The sequence below is a fragment of the Halichoeres trimaculatus genome, unplaced genomic scaffold, assembly GCF_033239565.1.
Source record: "Halichoeres trimaculatus isolate MK-OKI-2021-1 unplaced genomic scaffold, fHalTri1.1 fHalTri1_scaffold_1, whole genome shotgun sequence".
Classification (NCBI taxonomy): domain Eukaryota; kingdom Metazoa; phylum Chordata; class Actinopteri; order Labriformes; family Labridae; genus Halichoeres; species Halichoeres trimaculatus.
The window spans coordinates 15834216-15861737 of record NW_027437179.1 but is presented as its reverse complement, the minus strand read 5'-3'; the positions used below and the strand labels follow the sequence as shown (position 1 = coordinate 15861737).

Sequence of the window (27522 nt, the reverse complement as noted above, 5' to 3'; positions counted from 1 at the left end):
GCAAACATCGGCCACCTGCTGCTCCCTCATAGATCCTTCTTAATTCCTTGTTCATCATACAAAGCACATCACAATTAAAAAAAAGATATTTTCTCACAGCACTACGGAAGACTTCAATACATCCCATTGACAATCGATTCCTTAACTAAATAAAAAATGAGTCTGATGGGTCTCTATACTGGTAAGTCTTGTTATTTAATAACAATGAGGCTCCAATTCACACGCTCTCCAAAACTGTTTGATTTAATAGACAGTCTCGCATGGTCTAACTAAACTCCATTTATGCTGTCACCTTAGCTGCATGGAAGTAGGAATTTCTTATAAAGGAAAACTTTTACATGATTGGTAGTTGAGCAAAATGTACTACTAGTAACAAACAACTATTGATTTTAAACATAATGCATTTTAAAGTACACTTAAAGAAAGCTTATAGAGAAGTATTTTTGGTGCACTGTAGCACTGTCAAGTCAAATTTTAGTCATTAATGTTTTTGAATGCTTCATCTAATCGTTATAGTTATATTTTCAATTTTGGTTTTTTATCTTTATAAAGTTAAGCCTGTGAATCCTGAATTTATCTGTAAGGTCTGTATTGTTTGGCTGTACATAATGTGTTTAGAGCTCCCTCTGCAGGCGGGACCAGAGTCCGCACCCGTGTTCCAGACGGATTTGCATCTTTGGTGACAAGCCGCCCCAGTCCAACTACCGTTTCCGTCAATGCTAGCTAAATGCAAGCTAGCTACGCACGTAGACTGCTCCATGTGAAGGGGAGTTGATCCCATTGTGACGAGAGAACAAGCCATCTAAAGAACATTAACTTTAAGGTGTGTGTACTGTTTCGTCCAATCTTAACGCTAACATGTGTTGACTGATTGCGATACACTGCCCTCAAGTTGGAGGAGGGACGCAGCAGCTAAACGTGGCTAACACTCACATTACTGTGGCTAATGGCGGCTACCTGTTTTTAGTTGGTCACTTAACCTTTTACTATGTCACCACACTTACAATGCAACGCATGTTAGCTAGGCCTTGCTGGTTAATCACCAACATAGCGTATGAAAGAATATTGGCAGCACAAGGGAGCCAACACTCCAAGAAGCCCCGGTTAGCTCGTGTTGCTAACGCTGTGTCTGGCTAGCATTTGTTATGCACTATTTCTTGCCAATTGAGCCTTGACATGCTGCAGCTTCGTTAGCATTGAATCACCAAGAAATGCCAAACCGTGTGTACGTTATGCTGTGTTTAATCTTAATTATTATTAGTTTTTTCATTGCGGTCACGTTATCGTAGAATAAATTTCTTTATAACCGGCTGTCCAAGGCCAGCAGACCTACACATAAGCACAAGCCTCAGGCTGCAATTGGACACACAATTCTCTAACTGAACAGCATTCTGTTTTCCCCAGGTACTGACAGGAAAAATGGAAACCTTCCAGGCCAAGGTCACATGGTTAAACCAACAGGCAATGTGGCACTAAATAAATCTAACGAAATGCTGGATGAATTGTAGGGGGTACTTAATTTGTCTCCAGAAAAGAAATCAGAACCCAAGCGTGCACCAATGGATAAAGAAACACCAGAGAACCCTGTCCCTGACAGAGAGCATGTGAAAGAAGGTGCAGGACAAAGTCAAGACAAGAAGAGTGATGCAGAAGATACCTCTGTGGCCAAGGCTCCTCCAGGAGTTTCAGATCTTAAGGAAAAGTCCACCTCAGGAACACAGGAGGAGATCTCAGGGGAGACCTTAACGGCTGCTGTTGAGCCTCCTGCTGACTGGTTCGAACCACTTGAGGATGACGATGAGGCCAATAGTGATAGAAATGATCCAGAGGAAGAAAGCCTGGCCGGAGAAAGTGAAAGAAGCGAGGGTGGTGAGAAGGCCCTTAAAAGAATTAATAGGTAGGTTGAATGACTTTGCTTTACTCTGGACTTTGATCGAATGTTCGTAAGATGATACGACGTCCAGTAAGATTTATTTCTAATGTTGGTTTCATAGTGTCACAAACTCTGAAATCAAGGCATTGTTTTTAGAATAAATCCATTTTGTCATGTGTATCATTATCTTCATGTCAAGGTTCTGGAAGTGGGATGGTAGATGTGCCAAGACTTTGGACTCATTTTCTTTCTTTTTTTTTTCAAAGTTATTTTTTCAAGCTTTTATGCCTTTAATTGGAGAAAACAGTGGATCCAGTAGGAAACAGGTTGAGTGTGAGAAATGATATGTAGAAAACAGACCACAGGTTGGATCCGAACCTGGGCACCCACTCGAGGACGAACCTCATGAGTTGTTACCTAAACCACGAGGCCATCTGCGCACCTTGGGACCAGTTTTTTTATTAAATATGCCAAGATGACTTTTGAGTAAATGGAGAGGGTTGGTTGATGGGTAAAAGCAGTTTGATGCTAATAAATCTGTCTTATAGATCCCATTTTAATGCTGAAAAGCATTTTATGTTAAATCCAAGGTCTTTTGAATGGTATAAACTTGTTCATAATACTGTTGAAAAAATAAGTGTATGCAGCTTTGCCTCAATCAAAAATTCCAAATGGATTTACTCTTTTGATTCATTTTTTTATAATTTATTTTTGCATTTAGACAACATGCTCCCCGTCGGAAAAGAACTCATCCTGATGAAGGGTGGCTCGAATGGCCAGAACTTGGAGAAGGCTGGAAACGCAAAGAAGTTGTTCGGCGCTCTGGCAGTAGCATTGGACAGAAAGATGTATACTATGTCAGGTGAGTAAAGTCTGTTGAAATAAAGTATATTAAAAAAACTACATTATAATTGCTGAAATTGGTAATGACTTTTTGTGGTATGAGAATAGCTTTGTCTTATGAATCTGAAGTTCTGTGTATCGGTACATAAAAGGCTCTGAAAAAGTAAGCTAGTTGGACGACTGAGTTTTCTTTGCTGTTTCTGTTCTGGTGTGACATTTCATGGAGTTCTGTTTGCTGTGCTTTGTTTGCTAATAAATGAGCTGGACAAGTACTTATAAGTTATAGTCTGTATCTATTACAAATGGTCTGACAAATGCTGTTCTAATAACTGTCATCAGGACCCATGTTACTTGAAGAATGGGATGTTGTACGTATTTAATTTATTTCGACCTTTACAGTCCAAAAGGGGAACGAGTGAGGAGCAGAGTAGAACTGGTTTCAGTGGTTCAGGGTCAGCTTGATCTGTCTACCTTTGAATACAAGACTGGAAAGTTCCTTAAGGGTGAAGCACAACCCATACGAGTTCGACATAGAGTAAAGGTAGGTACCTCTTTCTCACTTCAAACAGAGAACAGGATCATGTGTATGGTGGAAGATTGATTTTTCTCACCTTCTCACCCATCAGAAAAAGGTCCGGGAGCGTTCTTCTTCTGAGTCAAGTTGGATGGACAGAGGGGAGGGGGCTGACACCCCAGACTCCCATCATAGACTTACCCCCAATCTGGGGCCCAAACATACCTACTCAACACACAACCAGACAAATGTTTCATCACAGAGTATGACAGCAATGCCGTACATGGCACCTAAAGTAGAGCATTCACCACCTGAGGAAAAAATCCGACTCCCTCCCCCTTCATCCAAACCAACCTTGGTCCCATCTGTGAATGGAAAACTTGGGATAGAAGACAGCATACTGTGAGTTCATACTCCAATCAAGTACTCATAACAAATCTGCAGATGTAATTCATCAGGCTGTTGAGTGTTCCACTTTTTATCAGAAGATTTTCTTTTTGGTCATATGTTGCTGAATGCAGATGAAGTGAATGCTGTCATCCTTCCCTGCAGGGTCTGTTCCAGATGTGGTATTTCCTTCACAGGCACATGGTACGACAAACAAAGGAAGAGGCCCTGCTGTCCCTCTTGTTGGGGTACGACATTTTTTGAGTATTTTGAGTCATTCTGAGGCAGAAATTGAGCGAAAGACACAGAAAAAGGGATCATGTTAAAAGTTCTGGTGAGATAAAATTTCTGAAATGATTATTGCTTTACTCATCCCACAATGTCTGTCTTTCAAATTTCAGCCTCATCAAAGACAAAAGAGCATCCACTGATTCGCTTTAGAAAGGTAAAGGAGTGTCTGATAATCTGTGAAAATGGACAATCACATCTTAGCAACTTTAAATATCTGATCATGAGTGTTTTCATTGAAAGCTTTACATCAAAAAGTATTTAAAACAGGGATTAGTAATATAACCACGTGAATAGTCATAATATGAAATAGTCTATTTTTTTCTTTTCAGTAAGAAGTTTGCATTATTACTTTTTTATTATTATTTTTAATACTTTTAATCGTAGGATAGGATCGTGGATAGGGCAGGAAACAGGGTGAGAGTGGGTAGTGATGTGTAGGAGAGAAGTCGCAGGCTGGAATTGAGCCTAGGCCACTGGCTCAAGGACTAACCTCACAGGGAATGACCCAAACCACTAGGCCATGGTATCTCTTTTAACATCTTTTTCATGCGTGAGGTACCAAAGGAGTTAAAAATCTGTATTCTGAGTTAAAGAACTTGAAAGGACATGTAGTGTGCTGACTTTTCTACCTACTTGTCTCTTTGTCCACCTCCGTGGACATTATTGTTTGAGCGGGCTCCTTTTTTTATGCCTTTGTAAGATTTTTTTATTTAGCATTGAGAAAAGGTAGTTCGTATTTTTAACAAATGCGTGTGAATGTGGGAGTGAGTGTGTATTTTTTTCCATGACTTTGCAAAGATCTGTTGCAAAAGAGAGATATACCAGTGAACACCTGCTGTACTCTGTCATTCTGTCACCTGTAGTGGATTCCTTGTGGACAGTGTGTTGGATGCCGCAACACGATCAATTGTGGGCAGTGTGCCAACTGCAAGCATGGAATGCAGAGTCCAGAGTCCCGGAAACGCTTATGCCGGAAACGCAAATGTATATGCCCTATTCGCAAGGTAAGCTGTCAGGTACTCAGCAGTTTTCCTCATGTTGGTGTTTTAATGTCTCTTTACATTCACACCCTTATTCTCTGTCTGTTCTGTTAGAGTCCTGGAAGTGTAGGAGGGACCTTCCTGTCACAGAGTTTCTTCACTGAACTTCCTGAGACATATGATGACAACGTAAGTTTGCAGGTAATGTTTAGTTTTTTGGGGTTTGCAGGTTAAAGATCTTCATAATCTCTTGTTAAGACAAGCTGCCTGCTGACTTGTAACGCATGATACATAAAACTCAGTGTCAAAAATGTTCACGATAGTATATTGAATAAGAACTGTTTTCCACTGATAGAATATAAGCAGGAATTTTACTGCTTGGTTTACAAGTTAATAGAAACCAAAACTATAACTTCACATTTGACTCCCTCAGTGTGAAATAGGCTCATGGGTTACATATAGACAGTATCATAATAACTTCTTAACTCACTGAAAGGTTGTCGGTTTTAACAACAAACATTTTCTTTTACAGAGTGAAAGTACGGACTCACAGGTAACTCTTTTCATCATAAAACCAAGTAATACATATATAGGAAATACTCAATATTGTTTCCTTTACATTTTCCAAGACTCATTCATAATGTTTTCTCCACATAGAACTTAGGTCTCAAAAACAGCGACACAGAGAACTTCTCCGTCAACGTGGACGTTGATGATGAAGATGACATGTCAACTGATGATGATGATGATGTGAGTTTGTTTTTTTGTTTTTTTCTTTTACTCTCAACCTGCAGACAGGGAGACGCTTTTCCCTTATGTGAGACAGATTTTACTAAATGTGAATGTGATGTTGCCTAATTATTCAGTTCAGGGTTGTTCACTAAGGGAATAAATGGAAGATAAAATCTGGTCATTAAAAGATTCATAATGAGTTTTTTGAGGGGGTTTCTCAATAATCCATGTTTAATTTGAATTTACCTAACAATGTAATAATCTCTAACAAAATATGGCCCAGAAATGGCTTGGCTGTAACATAGGTTAAAAAACGATATTTGTGTTTCAAATTTCTCCATAGTTTGTAGTGGTTAGATTTTCATCAATGCATATTCAGGATTGCAACTTCCTCTATTTGACCCACAAAAGCAACCTAAATCACAAGTTAATAATTTTCGATTCAATGCTTGTTAACTGACTGTGATCTACAGCATGTAGAGAAAAATGTATCATTGCAAAGTTTCTGGTGGCAGCATGTTTAATCGTCAATAGAAGCTGGTGGAGATGTCCTTTTAAAGAGTACTACTCACAAATGCACAGGATAAGTTTTAACAGAGGGAGGAAGTTTAGCACGTCCATAGAAGCTGCCAGAGCAACTGTAAATTAAACACCTCAGATTATCTTAAAAAAAAATGGTTTGGTTCTTCACACCTTTTTTTGGTCTTACTTTGCACACGTCAGGATAAAATGACTTTTGATCAAGGCTTCCTTTAAGGTCAACACTTTAAATTGTAACTCCTTTACCTTCAAAATTAACAAACTCTGTTGTTAAGTTTTCACTTCTCTTGTTTTCAGTGGCATAAGAAGCGTAAGCGGCGATCCTGCGGAGAATGTAAAGCCTGTCTCCACAGGAAAGACTGCGGCACATGTGATTTTTGCATAGACAAACCCAAGTTTGGAGGTAGCAACAAGAAGAGGCAGAAATGTCGACTGCGCCAGTGTCAGAGGCAGGCAATGGTAAGCTGCAACATCAGTTTTTCACTAAGTTAGTTTAACTTGTCCTGAAAGTAGGACTAAAGTTAGAGTAATATTTACTTTCTTCTGATACCTTTGTGCAGAGACACTTGTTGCCTTTCCAGATGGGGCAGGCCGAGTTTGCAGCTGAGGGCACAGTGTTGCCAGGCAGGCCCAGACCTCACTACACATACAGCAGAAAGCCAGGGGTGAAGAAAACCAAAGGACCACAGGGCTACGACCTTTCTGATGACGATGATGACAGTAACCACCCACCAGTGAGTTCCCAGTGCCAGTGATGGCTAAATCATTCTGCTTGGAGCTGTTCTCAATACATTTACATAGTCTCTGCACATCAAACCTCAGCTCTTTCATTTGTATTTAGCCCTTCCTACTTTGGTTTGCTTCTCTTTTGTAGATGAGTTGGAGCTCTGAGCCTGCAGGTGGGAGCAAAAATCCCTATGAACTGAATGTGAACATGAGGAACAACCATTCAACTTTACAGGTTTGAAAATATAGTCATCAATGGGTTTTTGCTTTTATTGAATTGGGCTTCATGTCAACTTATTTCTTTTCGTTAGCAGGCAAGCTATGCTGATACAAGGCAGCGAAATGGATTAACTGACAGAGTTCCTAACTTCAGCAACCACAACAACTCTGAAGCTGTAAGCCACTTATTCCTCTTTTTGTCTAAGTGCTACTTACTCCACATATTTCTATGTGGTCTTCTCTCAAGTGGGCTTCTTTTTTCAGTCTTTGGTTGAGCAACCAGGACCTCAAAGTGTTTTCATTTGGAAAAAAATGTGGAGTATTTCAGTACAGTTTGACTGTAAACAAGAGAGCAACAGAGACAGTAAGGAAGAAGCATGCAGCAAAGGCAGATTTAGTTTTTCAGTAATATGGTTTTGCGCCTTAACTGCTCGGCACCAGTCCATACCTAAAAGTTAATTAGATCTTATAGAGGATGTATAGCACTGCCAAGCTGTTTGCACTCTCTCCTTTTCCTCCTCTCTTCTCTTGGCTGCCCTTCAGTTTGTTCATGTGATCACTTGTTTGTGACCACTTGATCAAATGGAATTATGTGAACCTCTGTTTAGTCATTAAAATTTGGCTTTGAATCTTTCTTTTTTAGGCATCATCCATGTAAACCAGAAGTAAAATATCCTTATTCGTCCCATTGAGAAAGAAGATTTGGTAGAAAAAAAAATCTGAGATTTAAATCTTGTATATAGAGGGTAGAGCGTATGCGTTAACGTCACTTCCCCTCTGGGACATGCCCACTTCAGTCGGACTGAGTGGCAAAACAAACCCCACTTAGCATTGCAGAGAGCAGGAGTTAATACGGCGAGACATGGAAAAATGTGGAATATGACATGAAATTAAGGACAGTTGGACTCAATATTTATTAGTTAAAGCTACAAAGAACCAGGGGTCCATGAACACACTTTATAAAACACACCTACAGCTGCTTGCTGGAGTCCCCCCTTATTTGGAAAACTGTGTTAGCCTCAGTTTATGTTAGTTAATAAATCATGCCAAGCACAAGGTTCATTATCACACAAAGACAAAAACACATAGCTGAATGAAAAATGGTAACATTTAGAAATATTGTAATTTAAGATATGATTTAACTCAAAGATACAGCAAAAATTAACATTAACTGACAAAAAATGGGAACTGCACAGCTAGCTTTCGTTGTCTGGATTGTTTCTTTAAATTGCAGCGATCTATCAGTTTTTCTCCTTGTCTTTCAGTTGTCTTTCAAAAAATAGCTCTGATTGCTTTTCAAATATGTTTGTTCAAGCAATCGCGCAACAGCTCTTCCCCATTTTTTGATTTTGTTTTAGAGTTTAGATGGTATTTAGAGCAGCGCTGCCACTCATCTCCCTCTTTCTGCCACTCAGTGGGCGCAACCACAGTGACTTCTGCTCGCTGTGACATCACATGCATACCCTCTGTTGATATTTGAGATCTAAAATGTGTCATGTTGATCAGTCAGCTGTTCTTGCATAAACTTCTCTACCCATCAAATTTAGGCCCCCCAAGGCAGATGGAATACAGAGGAACCTCTAGCAGGCAGACATGGTTCAAGACAAGTTGAAGAAGATGATTATGATGAAGATGATGAGGATGATGATGAAGAGGAGTTCCCCATGGTGAGTGCCACATTAAGAATTTTCATTTAAGCGTCTTATGGCCACAGACAATGCTGACCCTTTGAGTACTGAAGTACCTGTGTTCTCTCACTTTTTGCAGATTACTCAGATCTTTAGTTTGGCAGACAACCCAGCGAGGAGTGGTGTGGACAGTGAGAGCCGGCTCATGAAACTGTTATACTCTTTGCGCACCTCTGCGCTGCCCATCCTTTGGTATGCTATAATGGTGGAGGGCCCACAGATTCAGCTCATTCAGTGCTCCAAACAGTCCATCATGGCCGACACCGTTGTGCTAATAGACCCAGACTTCTGCTTCCAAGTGACAGTTCAGAGGCAGCCGCTGCTCCCCACCCACTCGCTCTACGACACCTACCCAGGACGATTAACTTCTGTGACTGAAGTGGTCAATCTGCTTTTGGGGCTGGATCAGTATGCTGTGTGCCACGGACTGCCCCCCAAAGAGCCCATACACAAGGACATAATCATCCTGGAGCGGGCGTCAACATGCGACTTCTTAGTGAGAAAGAATGTGAGAATATGCGATAGCTGCAGAGCCCTCCGAGGACTTTAACGTCAACAGAGACCGAGGAAGTCCCTGACCGCAGTGTAGACCACGGGCGCAGCTTTGTGCCATTTTTTTTGTTTTGGTGTAATACATGAATTTTTACAGATTTACCTCTGGACTGTAATAATATGATTTAATATCTGAAGACTCACCAAAGGCATTCCAGGTGCTGTGACATTATATTTCTTTCTAACGTACTGTTGTTGGTTTTGGGCTATTCTTGATGACTGTTGAGTCAGATTATGAGCTATGACCCATCGGCCCACTGTGTGCTGATTGTGTTCTTGGGTTTTTCTCACTTTTACTTGAGGCATCTGTAACCCTCACCCTCAGGGTTAAACACTTTTAAGTGGTCAATGAAAGGCAGATTTTTTTGTCTCTGCTCAAAGTTTAGTTGACTAGAGAAAGTATGTTAATATCTTTTCAGCGGTGATGTTTTACACCATGCCCACACTGTTACCATGCAAGTATGAATTGCATTAAATGTAACTTGTCAACCTAATTTTTGGAAAAGAAAAAAAATGTTTTTGCCTTTTTTGACCTGTATCATTTGAAAGTAAATCATAGATCCAGACTAGAAAGTTAAGAAGCAGTTGCTTTACTGTTGACCTCACTGTGTTAGTTAATCTTGCCTCTATGTCATCAGTGAGAGACAGATACTTTTCTTGGGAGCACCGGTACAAATTTCAATTTAAATCCTTCAAATAATGTGTATACCAGAATGTGAAGCAAAGGAGATTAATGCTTTCTGAAAGATTTAATATACAATAACAACAATTTAATGAGAGAACAATGGGTTAAAAAGCAAAGACCAATGTGTACACTCAGCAGCACCAGCTGAAGACAACAGAGAGCTCAATATCCTGGAGACTAAAGGTCAGTAATGATAGCAAACATGGTTCCCAGACTGCATCTGACCACCACAGACAGCCACTAATGCCTAAAAACATAAAGCTCTGAGTTAGGATGGAAAAGAGTAAGATTCTCTGAAATGACCCCAAGATGTTGGACATAGTGACTGCTGGGTACACTGACAAGTTCAATGGTTGTGTGGTCTTAAACTGCAACTGTACTGTCCTGTGTGTCAGTGAACAGTTCTCTCTGGCCTTTTACTGCCACCATAACATGGTGTCATTTAGACTGGGAGTTTAGATCATGTCAGTCTGAAAGATTTCCTCACAGTGGTCTTTGAAAGTTTTACTTGATCTATGTTAATTGGTCATTTCAAAAGGACATAGCTCACAATCCATTTTTGCAGCTGCAAACTTAGTTGAGCAAAGAAATGTTGGATTTAAACCAGATATATGATGACATTTAAAAGTATGGGGTCACTGTGTTGATGGTTTCTTTAGTTCATGTTGATATGGAGTACTCTTTGAAACCGTATTCTGAAATGAAACTTTCTGTTGCCCAAATTGATCAAAAAATGATGACTTGTTAGTTATCGTACTATAACATGACTTGTGTCAGAATACACACCCAACTCTTTCTATTTCTGTTCCCCGATGATACGATCTCTATTCATGTATTTTTTCATATTTATTTTTTCTTTTTTTTTTAAATGCACAGTAACTAATTTTTCCCCTGAACCTATCTCCATTAGTATGACTCTAGAGTAACATGATGTCTCTGACAGTGTAAGATTATGCACCCAACAAACAGTTTATCAGGTTTAGTTGTCTGAATTTCCTCATGTAATTGTGCTGAGAAATGTTTGGAATCAGCTTATAAGTTTTAATATTAGTTATTAAGACTTTGAATAAAAAATATTTAAATCTGTTGAAAAACATTTTTCCCATCTCTTGTTTGCCTTCTTGAACAAAGAGCCCAATGATGAAGCCCATTGTTAAACACTCATCTATAGGTCTACATAACTCCATCACTCCTGCTCCATACTCCTGTCTTCATACTCTCACTATTTCTGTCTCATGTTTGGCTCTGAATGGATGGATGGATCACAGCTCAAAGTCCATTTTCTGTCCTCAATAACGCCTTTGTATGAAGACAAGTTGACAAATGTTTCTTAAGGAGCTTTAATCTGTGATCCAAGAGGTCTGAATGTCACCCAGAAAAATAGTATAGCTGGTAAACAATAGATTGATACAAAGGTTTACAAATTTATTGCATTGGTGTCAACAAGCAAATGCAATGTTTAGAGCTGAGTCTCCATGTGGAAAAATCAAAAACTTGTGTAAAGTCAAAATTTAAAGACAACTATCTGGATTTTTGAGTTTTGAAGCCAACTAAAAATCTTGTGGTTGAACCAGCCAGGAGCAGATCAATGTCGAAGTAACACATCTCAGTAAGAAACACTTTTTGACAACACCCTGGTGTGAACTTAAAAGAGCTACATGCAATGTGTTAAAAATAACAACCTCTTGTGCTCTCATTTCTTTTCACTTTAATTGTTGATGCTGTTATTACATGTAGCCCTCAGTTGTGCTTACAAGTTTACATACAATGGCAGGGGTTGAAAAATACATCTTTAGAAAATATGACACCACAAAATATGATCATACATAAAACTTAAATTTTATTAAGAGATATTGGTCAGGTGAAAAAAAGTAATCATAATTTAATCATATATGCCCTTTTACAACTTTTATAACACTTTTGGTAACTAAAATCACCCATACGGGCCTTATCAACAGTTTACATACTCTTAAATATTTGGCTGGTTAATAATCACACAGGTTCAAATGGCTATTAAGGTTAATTGTCCACACCTGTGGCTAGTTTGATTATAATTAGTGTCTGTGAATAAATAGTGAGTTTTTTTTAAGTTCTGCATATTTTTTCTAGAGCTGTGCAGATTTTGTGGATACTAACCATGGGGAAAGAAAAAAAAAACAGTGCAAGGACCTGGGAGAAAAGGTAATTCATCTTTATCAATCAAGAAGTATTTTAAAAGATATCCGAATATTTGAAAATGTCAATCAATGGTGTTAAAACTGTGTTTCAAATAGTCTAGGCATTAGCAGGTAACTACCTAAGCCACTTGGAATAACATTTTTTTTTATTTGGTGCTATATAAATATTTATTTATCTATTTATTTATTGGTTAGTTGATTTATCGATGACATTCATATCAAGTAGCCTAAGTTTGGTTGGAGCTCCTAAATTTTTTCTGGAACATTTCTGATACTGTAAATCTTAAAAGCTCATATTAAAACGTTATACTCCTCCAGAAAACTTTATTTTTTATTTTTTTGTAAGTAATCTTTTTTTTTTTTTTTACTGTATGTGATTTTTTTTTGACATTTTCTTTACTTATTCATCTATTTACTTGTTCAGGGTTTAATTTACTTACTTAAATACATACTTTGATGGCCTGCTTATTTGTTTATGATGAAAACACTCTTTCACATCCAGCTGTTAACCTACTCACAGCCTATTTATCACAACCTGGTAACATTGACACTTTTAATGTCAGGATTAAGACTTTTTTTTAATAAGAAGGTACAGCACCCACCCGTTGAATGAAATTGTTGTGGAAATTGCGTAGACAGAAATATATTGTATTTTTTGTGGAATAACGTCGGGTCTTTTTTTCGACCAATCAGCGTTACTGTGAGCGTGGACAACAATATTCGTATCACGGGGATTATCTGGCGCACATTGAAGACATGCTACGTCTGGGAGGGGCGTCATAGCTGTGACGGTGTGGAGTCAGTTGGCTGTGTGAAATACAGGGTTTTCATCCGGTGCTAAAGGGAAAGCTTTCTCCTCTCTGAAAGCAGGTCTGCTGAGATGCGCAGGGCTCCGACGTAGCGGAGGTCGAGAGGCTGCTGCTGAATAACAATTGGGATGCGTAGCCACCATGACCGAGGCGCTTTTTTGTGTTTGTCGAATTACCACACGTTCAATTAAGTGAACCTTTTCCTGGGGAGGCTTGTTTTTCCCGTGGTCCCACACAGGAATGTTTTTTCTCGGCTTGGTTTTGCTTCAGGGGACTACGGAGACCTCCGAAGGCATCGGCCATGCACCGTGGTAAGAGGGGGTTCTGCTGTAAGATGTCCTTCTCATCCTCATTTAAATGAACAGCCGACAACCTGAATTCTGATATTATTATCTGCTCGGCCTGCAGACGACACCACGACACGTTATATGCTTTCCACTGAATCATTTAGGCACGCTGCAGCCTTACCTTAACGGTTTGCCATCGTGTGACACACCTGCTTCATGATGTTGCTTTTATTAATTAGTCCAGTGTGTTTCATTAGGAGCCGGGCTGCCGTCTATGCAGCTGCAGGATGGCTGCTGTGGCAGGCTCAGTGTCCGGGCTTCATGTGGAAACACATGTTTTATGTTCTGCACGCTGAACAGGATAACACGAATGTAAATACGAAAGACCTGTGTGACATGAAATCCAATATGTCTCTGTCTCTTTCATCTATGCCTGTGTGGCAGCCCTCCCCATTGGCTGATGGGATACACATTTAGTTGTATGACAAGGATTGAGGCAGTGCGTGCAGTCAAAGGGGCAGTCTGTAATGACTAGAAAATGTGTCATGCTTCTTGGGAATACACAACTTCCCCTCTAATACTGCATTGTTATGGAGCGACATTGTCAAAAAGCACAGTGCTTCTGCTATGTGTTGGGCTGTATCGATCTCACTGCTCTCATACATAAATACTGCCTGTTCTCCTGCAGTAGTTAAGCCCTATTATTAACAGATTCCTGAGCGAGGATGGCTGTCTGGATCTGACAAAACTCAGACAAATCGTGTTGCATGGGTCAGTCAGTGCCTTCAGGGGGATTCACTACTAGTCCTCCCTTTGGTCTGCCTGGGAAACACCTCTGTTTTCAGAAGGATTTTCCACTTTGCTGTTATGCATTTTTTGAAAGTGCTCATTGTTCCAGTTTTAGGGTTATTACGTGTGGAGAGTCTTTGTATTCTTGGAAACTGTCAAGAGGTTGATCAAGGTGTTTTATTGCAGGCCATTCTGGAGGGGTTGTGGTTGTTTTCTTTCCTCTAAATTGGCTTTTAACTTCAAATCTGCTGCACGTCACTTGTCCTTCTTTGAAGGGTTTTCATTTTGGATCGTGTCCTAGATTGAGAAACACACTGTAAAATTCTTGCCCTTTTTTCCCACAAAGGTGACACTGCCCCTTTGATGCCCCAAAGACTGAGAATTTCACATTTCAGCAGCTGCATTAGTAGGAGTTCACAGGTTATGAAGCAGGTTGGGTGTATGAGCAGTCATTCACACCCCCATCTGTCAGGATTCTGGACCTCCCAGAAAACCTCTTCATCCATACATCTGGATGAGTTTTAAAAAGTACAAAAAAGAGAAGAAACCAGGCTGTGTCCAAAGTCAGTGTCTGGATTCTGATATTTGCTCTGGGACTCTAATCCCAAACCTTATCAATTGTTAGAAAACAGGCTTGAGCATTAGTGCCACACACTCACCTACATTTCTACAGTCAGATAGCACCAAGCTTTTAGATCAGGTCGCTGTGAATGTTCAGTCATATAGTCATGTGTTGCGATGACTGCACATCTTATACAGCTCAGAACTCCTTCCAAATCCAAACAAGGTGGACTACAACAACAACACTAAAACATCAAAAGAGTTTTGATTTCATACAGTACAGAATTCCCTCCAGGTGTTACAGAGCAAAGGGGAAATGTATAGGAATAATCCCCTCAGACGCTGCAGCCACATTCCTTTCTTTATTACTCCCCCCACCTCAGCTTAGCTGAATCCAGGTGGATAGCAATCACCAAGATGGCTTTGTTTCACCCTGTGGTAGTCATGTCAAATGTGCAAAGGTGAGCATCAAGGCCTGGGAGGAGAAATGTCGAGGCATGGGATTGGTCAGTCAGAGCTTAGCTGCCGTGCTGTGTGCCGATAAGCTTGTTATAAATCAGTAATTCATGGATGCAGAGGGCACAAGAAGATCATATTAATACAGGAGGGAGGGGGAAGGGTCAGTTGACCTTCGATAAGTCTTTTGCAGGTCTGTGGTTGGGGACGGTCAGGTGTATACGTCTGGTAAATCTCCAACCTTGACTCAGTATTTCTGACGATGCTGAAACCTGAATAGCATCTCCTGTTTTTTTTTTGCTTTCAGTTCAACATACATCTCTTCTGTCTGTTCTTTACCAGTACCTAGAAATATGGTGACTATATCCTGAGTGTAATGCAGGACAGCTGCTAAAGGGTGCAGTTAAAAGCCCTGTTGCGCGATTAGAAAGACACAAATCGAGGTTCAGAATAGGGATGCCCCGATCTAACTTTTCTGGTTCCGATACTGGTACTGATACTGATACCTGTGCTTTAGGAATTAACCAATATCGATCCGATACCTGTGTTAAATAATAATCCGCATGCCCTACTGTGGGATAGGACTGGTAATGTTTTGTGTGAAAGGCAAAAGATGAATAGATAAAATTACCAAAGTCAATATTTATCTGAACTATAAAATATTTAAAAAGTTTGCCAGCAAAACAAAGCTTTTTTTAAATAAACTCTTATACCCTGCAGACTGGTAATGCACCAAAAAAAAACAAAACAAAGGAAGTGCATGAGAAGAAACATTTCAAATCAAGTAGCCAAGAGCGCTGGTAAAAAAAAAAAAAAAAGAGCTGGTTGCCTGGATCGGCACCATGGATCGTCCCTTTCCAGCTTTGAGGGACACCGATGCATACCCGATACCTGGATCAGTATCGGTGCATCCTTAGTCCAGAAGTTGGATGTTTGAAGAGAACACTGTGGCATGCTATTTTGTGTTAGCTGTATGTGAAATCATTATTCCAAATGTAGTCCTGTCAAGTTTTGACTCCAGACTTTTACACAACTCTGGCAGGAGCTGTAATGTTGTAACCCTGCTGTGTTCACCATGTGTATGCTCACAACAGCAGCAGCTGTGTCAACACCAACAGTCAACATGAGGGCTGCTGGCCTCACCTGTCTGTAGAAAGTGGGAGGTGAAACTTCAGCTGCTCTTTAACGTCTCAGCTGTTGCCTCTTGCGTGTCGAAAGAAATGGACACATGTCTTGCATTCGTTACCATATGCAACAGATTTGAGGTTGTTGTTGTATAATGCAACAGAATCGTCTGTTCCACATTAGGCCATGATGCACTGTAGGCCATGAATATATCTGTTAGATAAATACTGTTGACAGCAGAGGGGGAATCATGGGACTCTACGGTCTGATAAAAGCTGACAGTGGAGAGAGCAAATCTCCTTAAGAGCCACGAGGCAACATGTTTATCCAAGGATGAGGCTGTTGCATTTTAAACTGTTGCCTGTAGTAATTTAGCTTTGCTGTAAATGTTCGACTCCTTAGCTGAAGAAAGAGCATCTGCGTCCCTCGTGTGTTGACGTGGTAGGATTGGTCCTACCTTGCCGGCTTCAGCGTTAAGCCTGTCAGACTTGAATACTAAACTCCTCTCTGATTTGCATTTGAGCGCTGCACGCGGCACAGGGGCAACCCACTACCATCACACAGCTCATGTTTTAAACAACATGGCTCCCTCAGTGCTATCTATACCCCGAGCCTGAGATCCCTCATCCCCCATACGCGCATGCTAAGTCAACATGTGTTTGATGCTGTAGTTGCAATCATATCTTTTGTAGTCGTTCTCTTTTGATCCCTCCTTTGATGCAGCGCTCTGTGACTCTGCTTATCTGATTCTTCATTGTGCCCCTTCTCTCCTGCAGGCTTCTTTCTGAAATGTGATGCCATCTTGGGTTTCTTTACCTGTACACATCTGTATGCCAGATGTTTAAGCGAGCATAACTTCAACTCGTACATCTAGCATCTGAAGTGTGTCATTTGTTACCCCGAGGAGCAGTCAAATGGCAACCTGTTGCTGTTAAGGACTTACTCTCATCTATTGATGTTTTTTTCTGCCATGTCAAATGAATAGTAAAAGCTGTTGCTGCAAAATCCATTGAAAGACCTGCCAGTGCTAAGAGCTGCACACATAGAATCTGTCATAAAGTGAGTAACACTGGAGTGTAACCTGCTACACATCCTTTGCTAAACAACATGCAATTATGTGATAATGGTTAATGGTAGAGTGTAATACACATGAGGGGTTTTGTGGAGCAGTTTGTTATCACCTCCGCAAAGGAGGTTGTGTTTCTGGGAGAGTTTGTTTGTTTGCCTGTGAACAACATAACTCAAAAAGTAACAAACAGATCTTGATGAAATTTTCAGGAAATTCTCAGAATGGGATAAGGAAGAAGTGATTACATTTTGGAGGTGATCCAGATCACCGTCTGGATCCAGGATTTTTTAGAGGATTCTTTATCATTGTGAGATAGGGCTGTTTTCATCATATGTGTATATAACTCCATAATAGATGGTCAGATTGCTTTGCAAAACAATACAAGACAAGGTCACCATCATTTCTGACAGATGTAAAAGTAGGATTCAGATCCTGGCAATATTCTAGATCAGGCATGGGGAAACTACGGCCTGGGGGCCACATGTGGCCCATTAAACGTTTTCATCCGGCCTGCCGAACTTGAAAAAATTAAATGTATAAACCTTGTTAATGTTTTATTTTCCCTGCAGTTCCGATGTTTTCTATATAGAGAGTTCACATTTAATATCAAAATATCACACAAACAATTTTGACACAATCTTTTATTGTTTTTTGTTTTTTCATTTTTAAAACCAGGACAGAAAAAACGTGTTTTTCTGTTTTTCTGTAATTCTGTTTTTTTCCGTTTTGGTTTTAAAACAGAAAAACAAAAAGGCAAGTCAGTTTTTTCGTTTTCTTTTTAGATTTTGTTTTGAAACAGAATAACGAAAGAACGAACCATGCATGGATTAAAAATCCCATTATAATTCCATTCTCTCATATTCTTATTTAATTTCAAAACAAAATCAAAACAGCAAAAAATAGACCGTTACGTGTTCTCTGATTTTTGATTTGAAAACGAAAAATTGAATAACAAGTCGTTATCCGTTTTCCAATTTTGGATTCTAAAACGGATATGGAATGAACGAATGATACCCTGATAGTTCCCAAAGCACTCCATCCATCTGCTCCTGGTTCGACCCCTTTGTCAAATGTTAGAACCCTTTGTGGCCCACGAATCAAAAAGTTTGCCCACCCCTGATCTAGATACTAAGAACTGGTATATGAAATATGTTTTGAGTCATCATAATTTTCAACACTGTCAGGTAACAAATTATCATACAAACCTGCAACTAACAGCAAATTGTAGCAGACAGTCTGCTGAAAGGGAGTATAACATAAAAGTAGGACTTAATATGCTTGGCAGAGGTCTGCGCTCTCTGAGTGCTTTTCTAGTTTTACAGAAGTCACGACAGGAGCTCACTGGATGCAGACAGTGAGATTCAACTGCTGTTTTTGTGGGCACTTAATCTCTGTAGACAGTGGCCATACAGAAAGCAGCCTATCTGCACACCCTTAATGTGTATAATCCACAGGTGTGTGCTGTTCTCAAGTGAAGTATGTACACAAGAGTCCTTAAGTTGACACATGGACTTAGAAATGTCAGGTAAACAGCAGTAATGCTAACATTAGCCAGCAGTAGGTCTTTTTAACTAAGGCCTGAGAGTCAAAGAAGACGTCAGCCTGTGCCATTGTTAACAAAGATGACTCTAGATTAGTGGGAGAGGTGCAGTAATACTCGATCTTTGTCTCTACATTGGTAATGGCTGTCTTAATGAAGAGCACGGGAACTAAAGTTGGTTTGATCTCAGAGACAAAAGGCACATTTTGGTGGGTGAAAGGAACAACACTCTGTTTCTAAGCACTTGTTGTGGTTACAGGAAAAAGCCACTCTTACGGGGAAAGCCAGCCTTTTGGCTCCATTATTCAGCTGCCCAGTCACCATCCACATAAAAACCAGAACTCTCTTTTGTCGCTCTTCTACTCCTCTCTTTGAGTTTTGCTGTTCAGCCCAACTGAAGCCACACATTCCCATCCCCAGGTGAAACTTATTCTTAGTACATTAGATCAACTTAAAATCTAATTATCAAAGCCCTTTTTTTTATACAGCAGGGATCATGTGATGAGCTTTTGTGTGAGCAGCAGTCGTATAACTCTGCTGCTTGTTTGTGTGAAAGGCTCCTACTAGTCTGTCAGTGGGAGGTCAAGCATGCTGTGGATTTTCACACGAGCAGGAGCAAACAGCAGTGACTGGTTCAGTTCCAAGACAGGAGCAAACTTGGAACAAGTATTTCAAGTATGTCTTTATAAGAAATAAGACTCTTTCTTTCTTTCTTTCTTTCTTTCTTTTGTTTGAGAGAGGAAAACAGAACACTCCGTCTTACTGACCCAAGCCGTACATCTTAGTACAGAGCTTTGAGACAGCGACTCTGAGTTACTGATAGATAAATGTTTCCTTTTGAAAGATGTGATGCTGGCAGATGAAGTCTTTGGAAGGGTAATTTTGATGCAGCCCTCGAGGGCTTCCATCTAGATTTGTGGGTTGAATGGAGTCGATTTATGATCTACTCGACTGGCAGGATCCTTGTTTATGGCAGCGATTTGTGTGCGACGTTGAGTGAGAGGGTTTTGGCAGAAAAAGAGATTTCTATTTTTGGATGTCAAGTCTCTATTGGGTATTAGGGAAGAGGCTTTGTTAATAATGAACCTTCATTGTACAGGGAGAAGTGCACATGAAACACTTCTCATTGGTGTCAGCTCAGTAACAGTTCTTGTCTTCTCTATCTTTTTCAACGAGGTCGTGTTCATTTTAAAGACTCACATGGTGTTTTCTTTCCAAATACAACTACCTCAGATAATGGGATGTAAAGAAGCTATCAACTACAAAACAAGTTATTTAGTGCAAAAGTGTGATGCATGTAAAATGCAATATTTATGACTGCAGCAAAGCGACAACTTCACTGAACATTGTTTTTTTCATTCCTCCTTATTTATTCCATCACTTTGCTCCTGGCGCTCTTCCTCTGGCCCCCTTTCGTTTGTAGCTGTTGCTATTGAGCTACTGAGAGAGAAAACACACAGGGATTAAGTTTCTTCCCTCCATTTCTGTCCATACATTATTAATGTGACTTTCCTGTCTTCTTTTTTTTCTTCTCCTTTCAAATTAATTGGTTGCTAATTGAATCTCAGAGCTAATTTTAGAGCGGTGCTCATATCCAGAATGCCTGAGGCTTTAAGTTATAATCATACTGTTTTAGAACTTGTGACATTTTCTAAATATTCCACCAAACTGGTTCAATAATTTCTTTACATGGTTTTACATTTTTCAAATGGTTTTTCAAGTAGTTTTTTTTAATTCAAGCTGTTTTCTTCCTGGTTATAGATTAATTTTCCTGTATTAAATATGACAAGCTGACTTTCACTTTCCTGATACTGATGCTTTCATATGAAGTGGTCATACTTATTTTACTTTTCTATAGGCTCATAATAAGACTGTATAGACTCATAATAGACCATATTTTTATTCCTATTAAGGATTCAGCTTTAGACACCTGGACAGAGGTGCTGTGGCTCCCCCTGATGGTACCTGGAGTAATCTGATCTAGCAGACGTCCATGCTTCTCTTCTGCTGATTTGCATGAAATGCAACCACCATTGGATCTACAGGTCAAGAAAAACAGATGGCTGATAATGCAAGGTGAGAGAAAAGCAAACCAGCTGAGACTGTGTAGACCAGCCTCAGCATAAATTTTATATTACATAATAGTATAATTTACCTTTTCCTCAGGTTAGGCCGCAGCTGGACGTGTGAGTTGTAAAGTTCCCACATTGACATCACATGGAGGTCAAAGGTCATCTGATCACATCCATGGGTCTGGGAGCTCCAGGTGAGTAATAACGGTGTAATGACTCATGTTGTGAAGATGGGCACTCTCATGTCTGAACAAGCCCGTAACGACCTGTTAAATCTGTCAGCTAGTTTTTTCTCCCCTCACAGTTAACAGAAGGAAAACAAAAGTGTTTTCATGGGAACAGCCAGCTGAAAAAGCAGCTGCATGTGTGAAGGCCTTTTGTTCATGTGCTGTCACCACAGCTGTCAGATTATCTTATCAGAGCCCCGAGACACTGATACCAGACAGCATACCACCTGAAACAGACACAACCATCAGGGAATATGCTGAAACACTGAGGAAAGTAATTAAAATAGTAACACTTCTTTATTTTAACTTTTCACACAATAATTTTAGTGATTCAAGCACTGATCCGTCTCCTTTTGCAACAGAGTTTTAGCCCACAATCCAAGTGGCTACAGATGTACATTTTATTTAAAACAATGTTCAGTTTGTCCCTGAAACGACAGAGCATTGTGTGACCCCTGTCCAATAACACAGGATGGTATGTTAATGTTGTTAAAAACAGAACTTGATGATTAGCAAATCACTCAATCCTCTATCTAATAGAAAATGAATGCAGAGACAATACATCAAGACTAGAAGAATATTTTCATTTTGCTCTCACCAATAACATTTTTCAGATGGGGTTCTATATATTTTTATATTTTTTTTTACCAAAAAGTTTTAGTAGTCTTAAGTGGCCATTTGCTATATAACTGAGTTTTCTGGGCAGACTCAAGATAAACAACAATACTACAGTACTACGGTAACAAAAGACTATAAACCTTTGCCGCTTCTCTGAAGAGTTTCATTGCACAAAACTATGATGTGATAGAAATAAAAAAACGCAGAATATTGTAAGCCTTTTGATTTTGTATTAGTCTGTTTGAGAAACATGTGCTTTGTCATTTAGATATTCAAGGCTGCCAGGACAGCAAGCTGCAGGCTGAGAGGATTGCAGCTCTCCAAGAGAGGAAGCAGGCCCTAGAGGCTCTCCTCAAATCCAGAGTGGGAGAGCTCAAACAAGTCTGTCTGCAGGAAGCGGTGAGTAGCCCCTGCTGCACCATTAAGACATCCTGAACATTGATACTATGGGTTTTAATGAAGCTGCAGTTTGTTCGTTGGTTGAGGTTTTTCTGCAGAGCCTGTAACGTCTTAGCAACGTTTTATTTAACATTCTTCAGAATAGAATTATGAGCTGAAGATGAGGTGCAACAAAGGATATTTGTTGGGAATCAAATGATCACACCAGAGAATATGTCGCAGCTGCCTCAGCTGCCCATTACCCTGGGTATACCCTGTTTACTTTTGGAGGTGAACTATGGTACCAAATGAAATGATTTCTGGTCTGTCTGTTTAAACATGGCCAAGTTCCCTAAGGGTGTTTTTATTGAGGCTTAGAGTAATCTGTTAAATAGTGTGACCTTCCATAAAACACAGGAATCTTAGGAGAGTGTAGAAAAGAAAAGAAAAATGTAGTTTGTGAAAGCTAATAAATGTCCCCTGCAGGAGCTGACTGGTAAGTTGCCACATTCTTTCCCCCTGGAGATGGGAGAGAAACCCCCACTGGTGCAGCGCAGAGCTGGCCTGGCGCCCAACACCAAGGCAGAGGTAAGTCAACACCTTGAATATCAATTGTGTTTACGCAGCAGCTGTAGCTCTTTGTGTACTCGTGGTCTAACGTGTCTGTCTGTCCCTGGCTGCAGGATGAGGCTGCCCAAAAGAAACAGATGAAAGCCATTTTCACAGGTGCTCTGTACAGACACTCAGAGTCAGACAGAAATGTACCAAATAGCAAAAGGACAGTCCATCGGGGTTGTCACACAGGTATCACAACAAATCACCTAAACATATCCACTAAAAAAACAAAAACAAATTAAATAAGTACTTCAAAGCAAAGATATCACTATCTATTCTGGTTTGTGTGCCTCCTGAATGTCTTGTTTTCTTTCAGAAGATACTGTCATGTCAGAGAGTACTAGCTCCATGTCAGATTCCACGTCCCACGACAATGGTGAGTCGGCAGAAAACAACCTGTGTTTAAATTACTCTCTTGTGTCTGGTGAATACCCTATGTACATATCAGAAATGAGATTTGCTGATGCTAGTATTTGGCACAAAGCCAACACATAGAGCGTCGTGTTAGTATTTTGTCATCAATCACAAAAATAAGAATCTGCTCCTTATTTTAGCTGTAAACCCAACAAAGTAAACCTGACTTGTTTGCTTTTAATGAAGGGGGTCATCATCTTTGGTTGGTTTCATTAAAATATAACTGCTGTGTCTCCTTCTCCCAACAGAGTCGTCTCCTAGTGTGGCTGCTGACCAGCGCTCTCTGTCTCAGCCTCGGCTCACTGTAGGCAGCCCTGACCACAGGATCAGCAGGAAGCTGTCTCCTGTGGAGATTTACTACGAGATGAGGACTCGCCGTAACTCTGTCACAAGCTCTGTCAGGTACTTCACTCAAATTTGCTCCATACACAGACATGTACTGTCAGAACACACACATACTGTGAAATCAGTATATTTTAAATGGACCAGCATCCTCTTGTGTGACTTTCTTACAGCCCGACTCACTCTTTGCCCAGAAGCGCTTCTAACGTTGAAGGTAGAAGTGTCCCAGCTACTCCGCTTTTGGCCCGAACTGCTCCGATCAGTGTTCATGTCAGGTAATCTGTGAAACAGTGCTGTCTTTGTCTGTTGCAGCACAGCTACTACCCAACTACCAAATATGATAACTGTGCCCTTAAATGGCTTGATGACGAAGCTAAGTGCAGACATCGAGTCAGAGTTGTAAAAATTAGTGTCATATTTAGGGATGGTTACCGAATCAAGTACTTTTATAGGTACTGACCGAATTCTGTCAAAAGTACCGGGTACCGATTCACATAAAATCAAAAGGTACCATGTTGAGGTTCCTGATGTATCCTTGTGACTGTGAGGGAGTGGGAGAGTAGGCAATTTTCCATGCTGGACTTGAACACAGCATTGCAAGGTTATATATTGAAGAATATGTTAAATTGAAAAAAATATATATTTTATTATTGAACAAATTGATATTTTTTTTTTTACCACATAAACACAAAAAAGTTCAGAAAATTGGTACCGTTGAATATCGGTACAATTTGCCAGGTACAGGTAGCTTATCGTTTCAAATGTGAAAGGTACCCATCCCTAGTCATATTTGGTTTCTGCAGACTTAAGCTAATAATTTGGTGTTAAAATATATAAATCGTTTTCATTAAGTGATTTTTAAAATTTAGTTACGTTTTATCAAAAAACATTTTCCCTTTTTTTCCCCGTGGTGCTTGGACTCCTCCACTGATGTAGCCTGTTGTACTTCTCTCTGCCACAGGTCGGATGCAGCAGGTGGGAATGGGTTAAAGCAGTGGTCTGGAAGCCTTGATGTGCCCTATATGATCCCACTGGCCCAGGAAAGTTCTTCTTCTGACCGCCGAAGTTGCCCATACAGCTCCCGTGCCAGGCGCAGTAACAGCTCTGAAGCCCTCCTGGACAGATCGAGCCTCCCTGATGATCCAGCTCCCAGAAACGGCATGCCCCCTAAAGGAGGGCCCTACAAGAGTTCAGAGACACTGACTGATGGGAAACTGAGACAGATCCACTTGGGCAGCCCTGAAAGACATGTTGGCGGCTCGGTGGAACAGGCCAAAATGCGCCTATCCATGGGTGGCAGAGGAGCTGGGGGAGGCTACAGTGAGATTCTGATGGACTACATGTGGGGGAAACAGCAGAGGATGCAAGTGCAGCACCACCTTTATCAGTCCACAGGCAGGATCTGGCAGGACGTGCCATCTCCTCGCTCCTCCACTGCAGCTGTGCCTCCCCATGCCAACGGCTTTTCTCATTCCCAGGTGCATCTCCCCAGCGCTGCGACCCCCTACAGCCCCATGGTCCTCAGAGGATCTGAAGCAGAGCTACGCAGGGTCAAAGTTACCAGGACCAAATCTTGTGGACCCTTTATTCCTCTGCAGCAACACACCCAGGATGCCATTCTGCTGTCCGCCTACGAGTCTCCTCTTCCTGCCTCTGGCACCACTACATCCTCCATCCCTAACCTCCATCCCTATCAGACTGAGCTGTCTGGCCCCTCATTCAGCCGCAGACCCCCACAGTTCTCCATTCCCACCCCAGAAGACTCAACAAGGAGCTTGCATAAAGCGCTGGCTCTCGAGGGTCTGAGGGACTGGTACCTGAGGAACGCCCTCGGATACCCACCTGCAGCCGCTAAGGGTCACGAGGCAGGAATATCTCGCCTCTCACACCCCCACCCTCTGGTGCATCAGGCTCAGTCAGTCCAAGGGGAAGCTAACAACCTCCACAGATCTCAGATACCCCAGTCAGCGAGCTTCCATGGTCACCCACTACATGGAAGGTGAGTTTTTTTTCTTGCTATTATTGCCAGGACTGATCCTGAGTCTCAAACCTGACAAGATATTCATACATTAGAGTCGGTATAAAGCATTTGCTCTCATTAAAACAGAAGAAAGACTGTGCTCTCCCTGGTTCTTGAACTATATATATACCATTAACCATTTCCCGCTGAGATTTGCATTGTTATCTTCATCAATGGAAGCTGGCATCTACACAGTACTTTACTCTTACTCTATCCCTAACAGATCAGCCGTCCTCCTGTGGTTTGTAAATCCTGGTTATGTGGTGTTCTTGTATTTTTCATAGTCAGCATTTGTAGTCTGTATAATGCCAGCCCAGCATCCATGATGTTGGATGCTCTCCTATTATAAACATTCATGGGCTTCATGGGGTATCTTGAATTTAGGTTTATGAAACTTTTAAGTACGTTAACCGACACAGTTTTGGGAATTTTCCCTCTGTCTTTATGTTGAGCAGGAGTGAAACATGCTTTCCAGTCTGCTCTGTTATGTACTGATGATTCAGACCTATCTCATGAAGATAAAGTACTCTCACTGGGCTTTTCTCTCTCATTTATTGCATCGTGTTTGTGCAGCGCTGTATTGATTCATCTCATCTTCTCAACAGGTCGATGGAGTTCTCACTCTATCAGGAGACTCCTCATCCACAGATGCAAGACGCGACCCCAAAGGAACCCAGTGCAGACCCAGGCACCCTTGTTTGATGCAGCAGAAAACATAAATGCACACACACACACACACGCACACACACACACACACACACACACACACACACACACACACACACACACACACACACACACACACACACACACACACACACACACACACACACACACAAACAAACACACATCATGAGTGAAAACACTGTAGCTAGTAAGACACATGTACACAGACAAGCTGATACAATGTGACCTCAACAGCAAAGCGAAACATGGCAACCTCAGCAGAAAGAGACTGGAATAAAAGACAAACTGTAGCTGCACAGAGTGAAAAAGCCTTGGCGAGTTTCCTGTGTTACAACAGATCCTACCAGTCTGTGAACCTCTAACCTAGTGTTCTCATGGATGTGCACTGGAGCTGCCTCATCCAGCAGCAGTACGGTCATACTGTATATGGTTCAACATGAGCAGTAAACCCCTGAGGAGTCTACCAAGATATACTTTTTTACAGAATATATACAACTCCAAATCACTATTTTGTATCTTATGAGATATAAAGAACAGATATATTCAAGAGGTAATTTATTGCTCATTATTCGTGACAAACACAGATGTTATATGAGCTAACATCATTTTAACAGTGTTACTACATGCCGTTGAATGTTTGTTCGTAAACTATATAAACCACAAACATGCTTCAGACTTCATCTGACGTTAATTTCAAAGCCATTTGTATTTCTCATGATCGATAAAGAAATGGGGGCCATGAACCGTAGCATGCTGAAGTAGCAGACAGGAGTGCCTGAAATCTGTGAATATCGAAACTCAACCTTGGTTGGAAAACTTGAAAGTGCTTTCTAGTGATCTGAAACATGAGCATTAAGCCTATGAGAGCTTAGTCTAATCAAAAACTGAAAGCAGGTCACGATGTCACCAAATTAGGGTATTTCGCATGATGTCAAAAAAAAAATACAGTGACTTTTCAGTTTGTTTTCTAGTTGCAGCTGGTGCTAGCAAATAAATGTAGCTTTGTCTGAGCTGACCTTGACCGAAACTTTAGACCAGTTTTAGGAAAAACCCGAGGGCTATCTGGAGACCTACTGTATGGCAGTAGCACGACCGTATGACAGTAATCTAATAATGTCAAATCTGATTTTTTTCTGCATTGAGTTGTAGAGGATTTGAGAGTCATATGGAGCACTTTATGAACATCTTAAGCCTTAAATCCCCATGAAATTGTCACCAAGAGAGATGACAGAAATGAGGACGGTTTTGACAGGGTTTGTAATCTGGAAATGTTTAGAATATGGGTTTTGTTGACATCTGCTGAAGG

At 40.7% G+C, this 27522-nt stretch overlaps 2 protein-coding genes across 5 annotated transcripts; both read left to right on the top strand.

Moving 5' to 3' along the window:
- The first annotated feature begins 642 nt into the window (after positions 1-642).
- On the top strand, positions 643-11124 carry mbd1b (methyl-CpG binding domain protein 1b). Of its 4 annotated transcripts, none has more exons than XM_074676223.1 (17): positions 643-823; positions 1405-1897; positions 2595-2735; positions 3116-3257; positions 3343-3632; positions 3783-3865; positions 4019-4062; positions 4772-4912; positions 5003-5077; positions 5421-5441; positions 5546-5638; positions 6458-6619; positions 6721-6894; positions 7035-7121; positions 7198-7281; positions 8653-8772; positions 8873-11124. In XM_074676223.1, exons 2-17 carry the CDS (start codon positions 1560-1562, stop codon positions 9341-9343), a joined length of 2466 nt encoding a protein of 821 aa, XP_074532324.1. In that variant the 5' UTR covers positions 643-823; positions 1405-1559; the 3' UTR covers positions 9344-11124. The 4 variants fall into 4 exon arrangements, with proteins under 4 accessions (XP_074532324.1, XP_074532333.1, XP_074532316.1 ...); XM_074676232.1 differs by having other exon boundaries at positions 5003-5089; positions 6742-6894; XM_074676215.1 differs by having other exon boundaries at positions 5003-5089; positions 7201-7281.
- A 1830-nt stretch (positions 11125-12954) lies between these two features.
- Positions 12955-26379, top strand: ccdc120b (coiled-coil domain containing 120b). Its single transcript, XM_074680878.1, has 11 exons — positions 12955-13327; positions 20757-20919; positions 21010-21109; positions 22029-22159; positions 22625-22726; positions 22822-22942; positions 23070-23129; positions 23416-23569; positions 23683-23784; positions 24471-25508; positions 26135-26379. The coding sequence occupies exons 3-11, from the start codon at positions 21061-21063 to the stop codon at positions 26229-26231; spliced, it is 1854 nt and encodes a 617-aa protein (XP_074536979.1). The 5' UTR covers positions 12955-13327; positions 20757-20919; positions 21010-21060; the 3' UTR covers positions 26232-26379.
- Positions 26380-27522: the final 1143 nt, after the last annotated feature.

What these genes read in the sequence shown, in the direction of transcription:
- mbd1b (XM_074676207.1), top strand. Translation starts at nt 1,560, where the DNA reads ATGGATAAAGAAACACCAGAGAACCCTGTCCCTGACAGAGAGCATGTG. An exon ending in GCCCTTAAAAGAATTAATAG is followed by an intron (nt 1,898 to 2,594) that starts GTAGGTTGAATG and finishes TTTTGCATTTAG; the next exon opens with ACAACATGCTCCCCGTCGGA. An exon ending in CAACTGATGATGATGATGAT is followed by an intron (nt 5,639 to 6,457) that starts GTGAGTTTGTTT and finishes TCTTGTTTTCAG; the next exon opens with TGGCATAAGAAGCGTAAGCG.
- ccdc120b (XM_074680878.1), top strand. Translation starts at nt 21,061, where the DNA reads ATGGAGGTCAAAGGTCATCTGATCACATCCATGGGTCTGGGAGCTCCA. An exon ending in AAGTCTGTCTGCAGGAAGCG is followed by an intron (nt 22,160 to 22,624) that starts GTGAGTAGCCCC and finishes TGTCCCCTGCAG; the next exon opens with GAGCTGACTGGTAAGTTGCC. An exon ending in TCTGTCACAAGCTCTGTCAG is followed by an intron (nt 23,570 to 23,682) that starts GTACTTCACTCA and finishes ACTTTCTTACAG; the next exon opens with CCCGACTCACTCTTTGCCCA.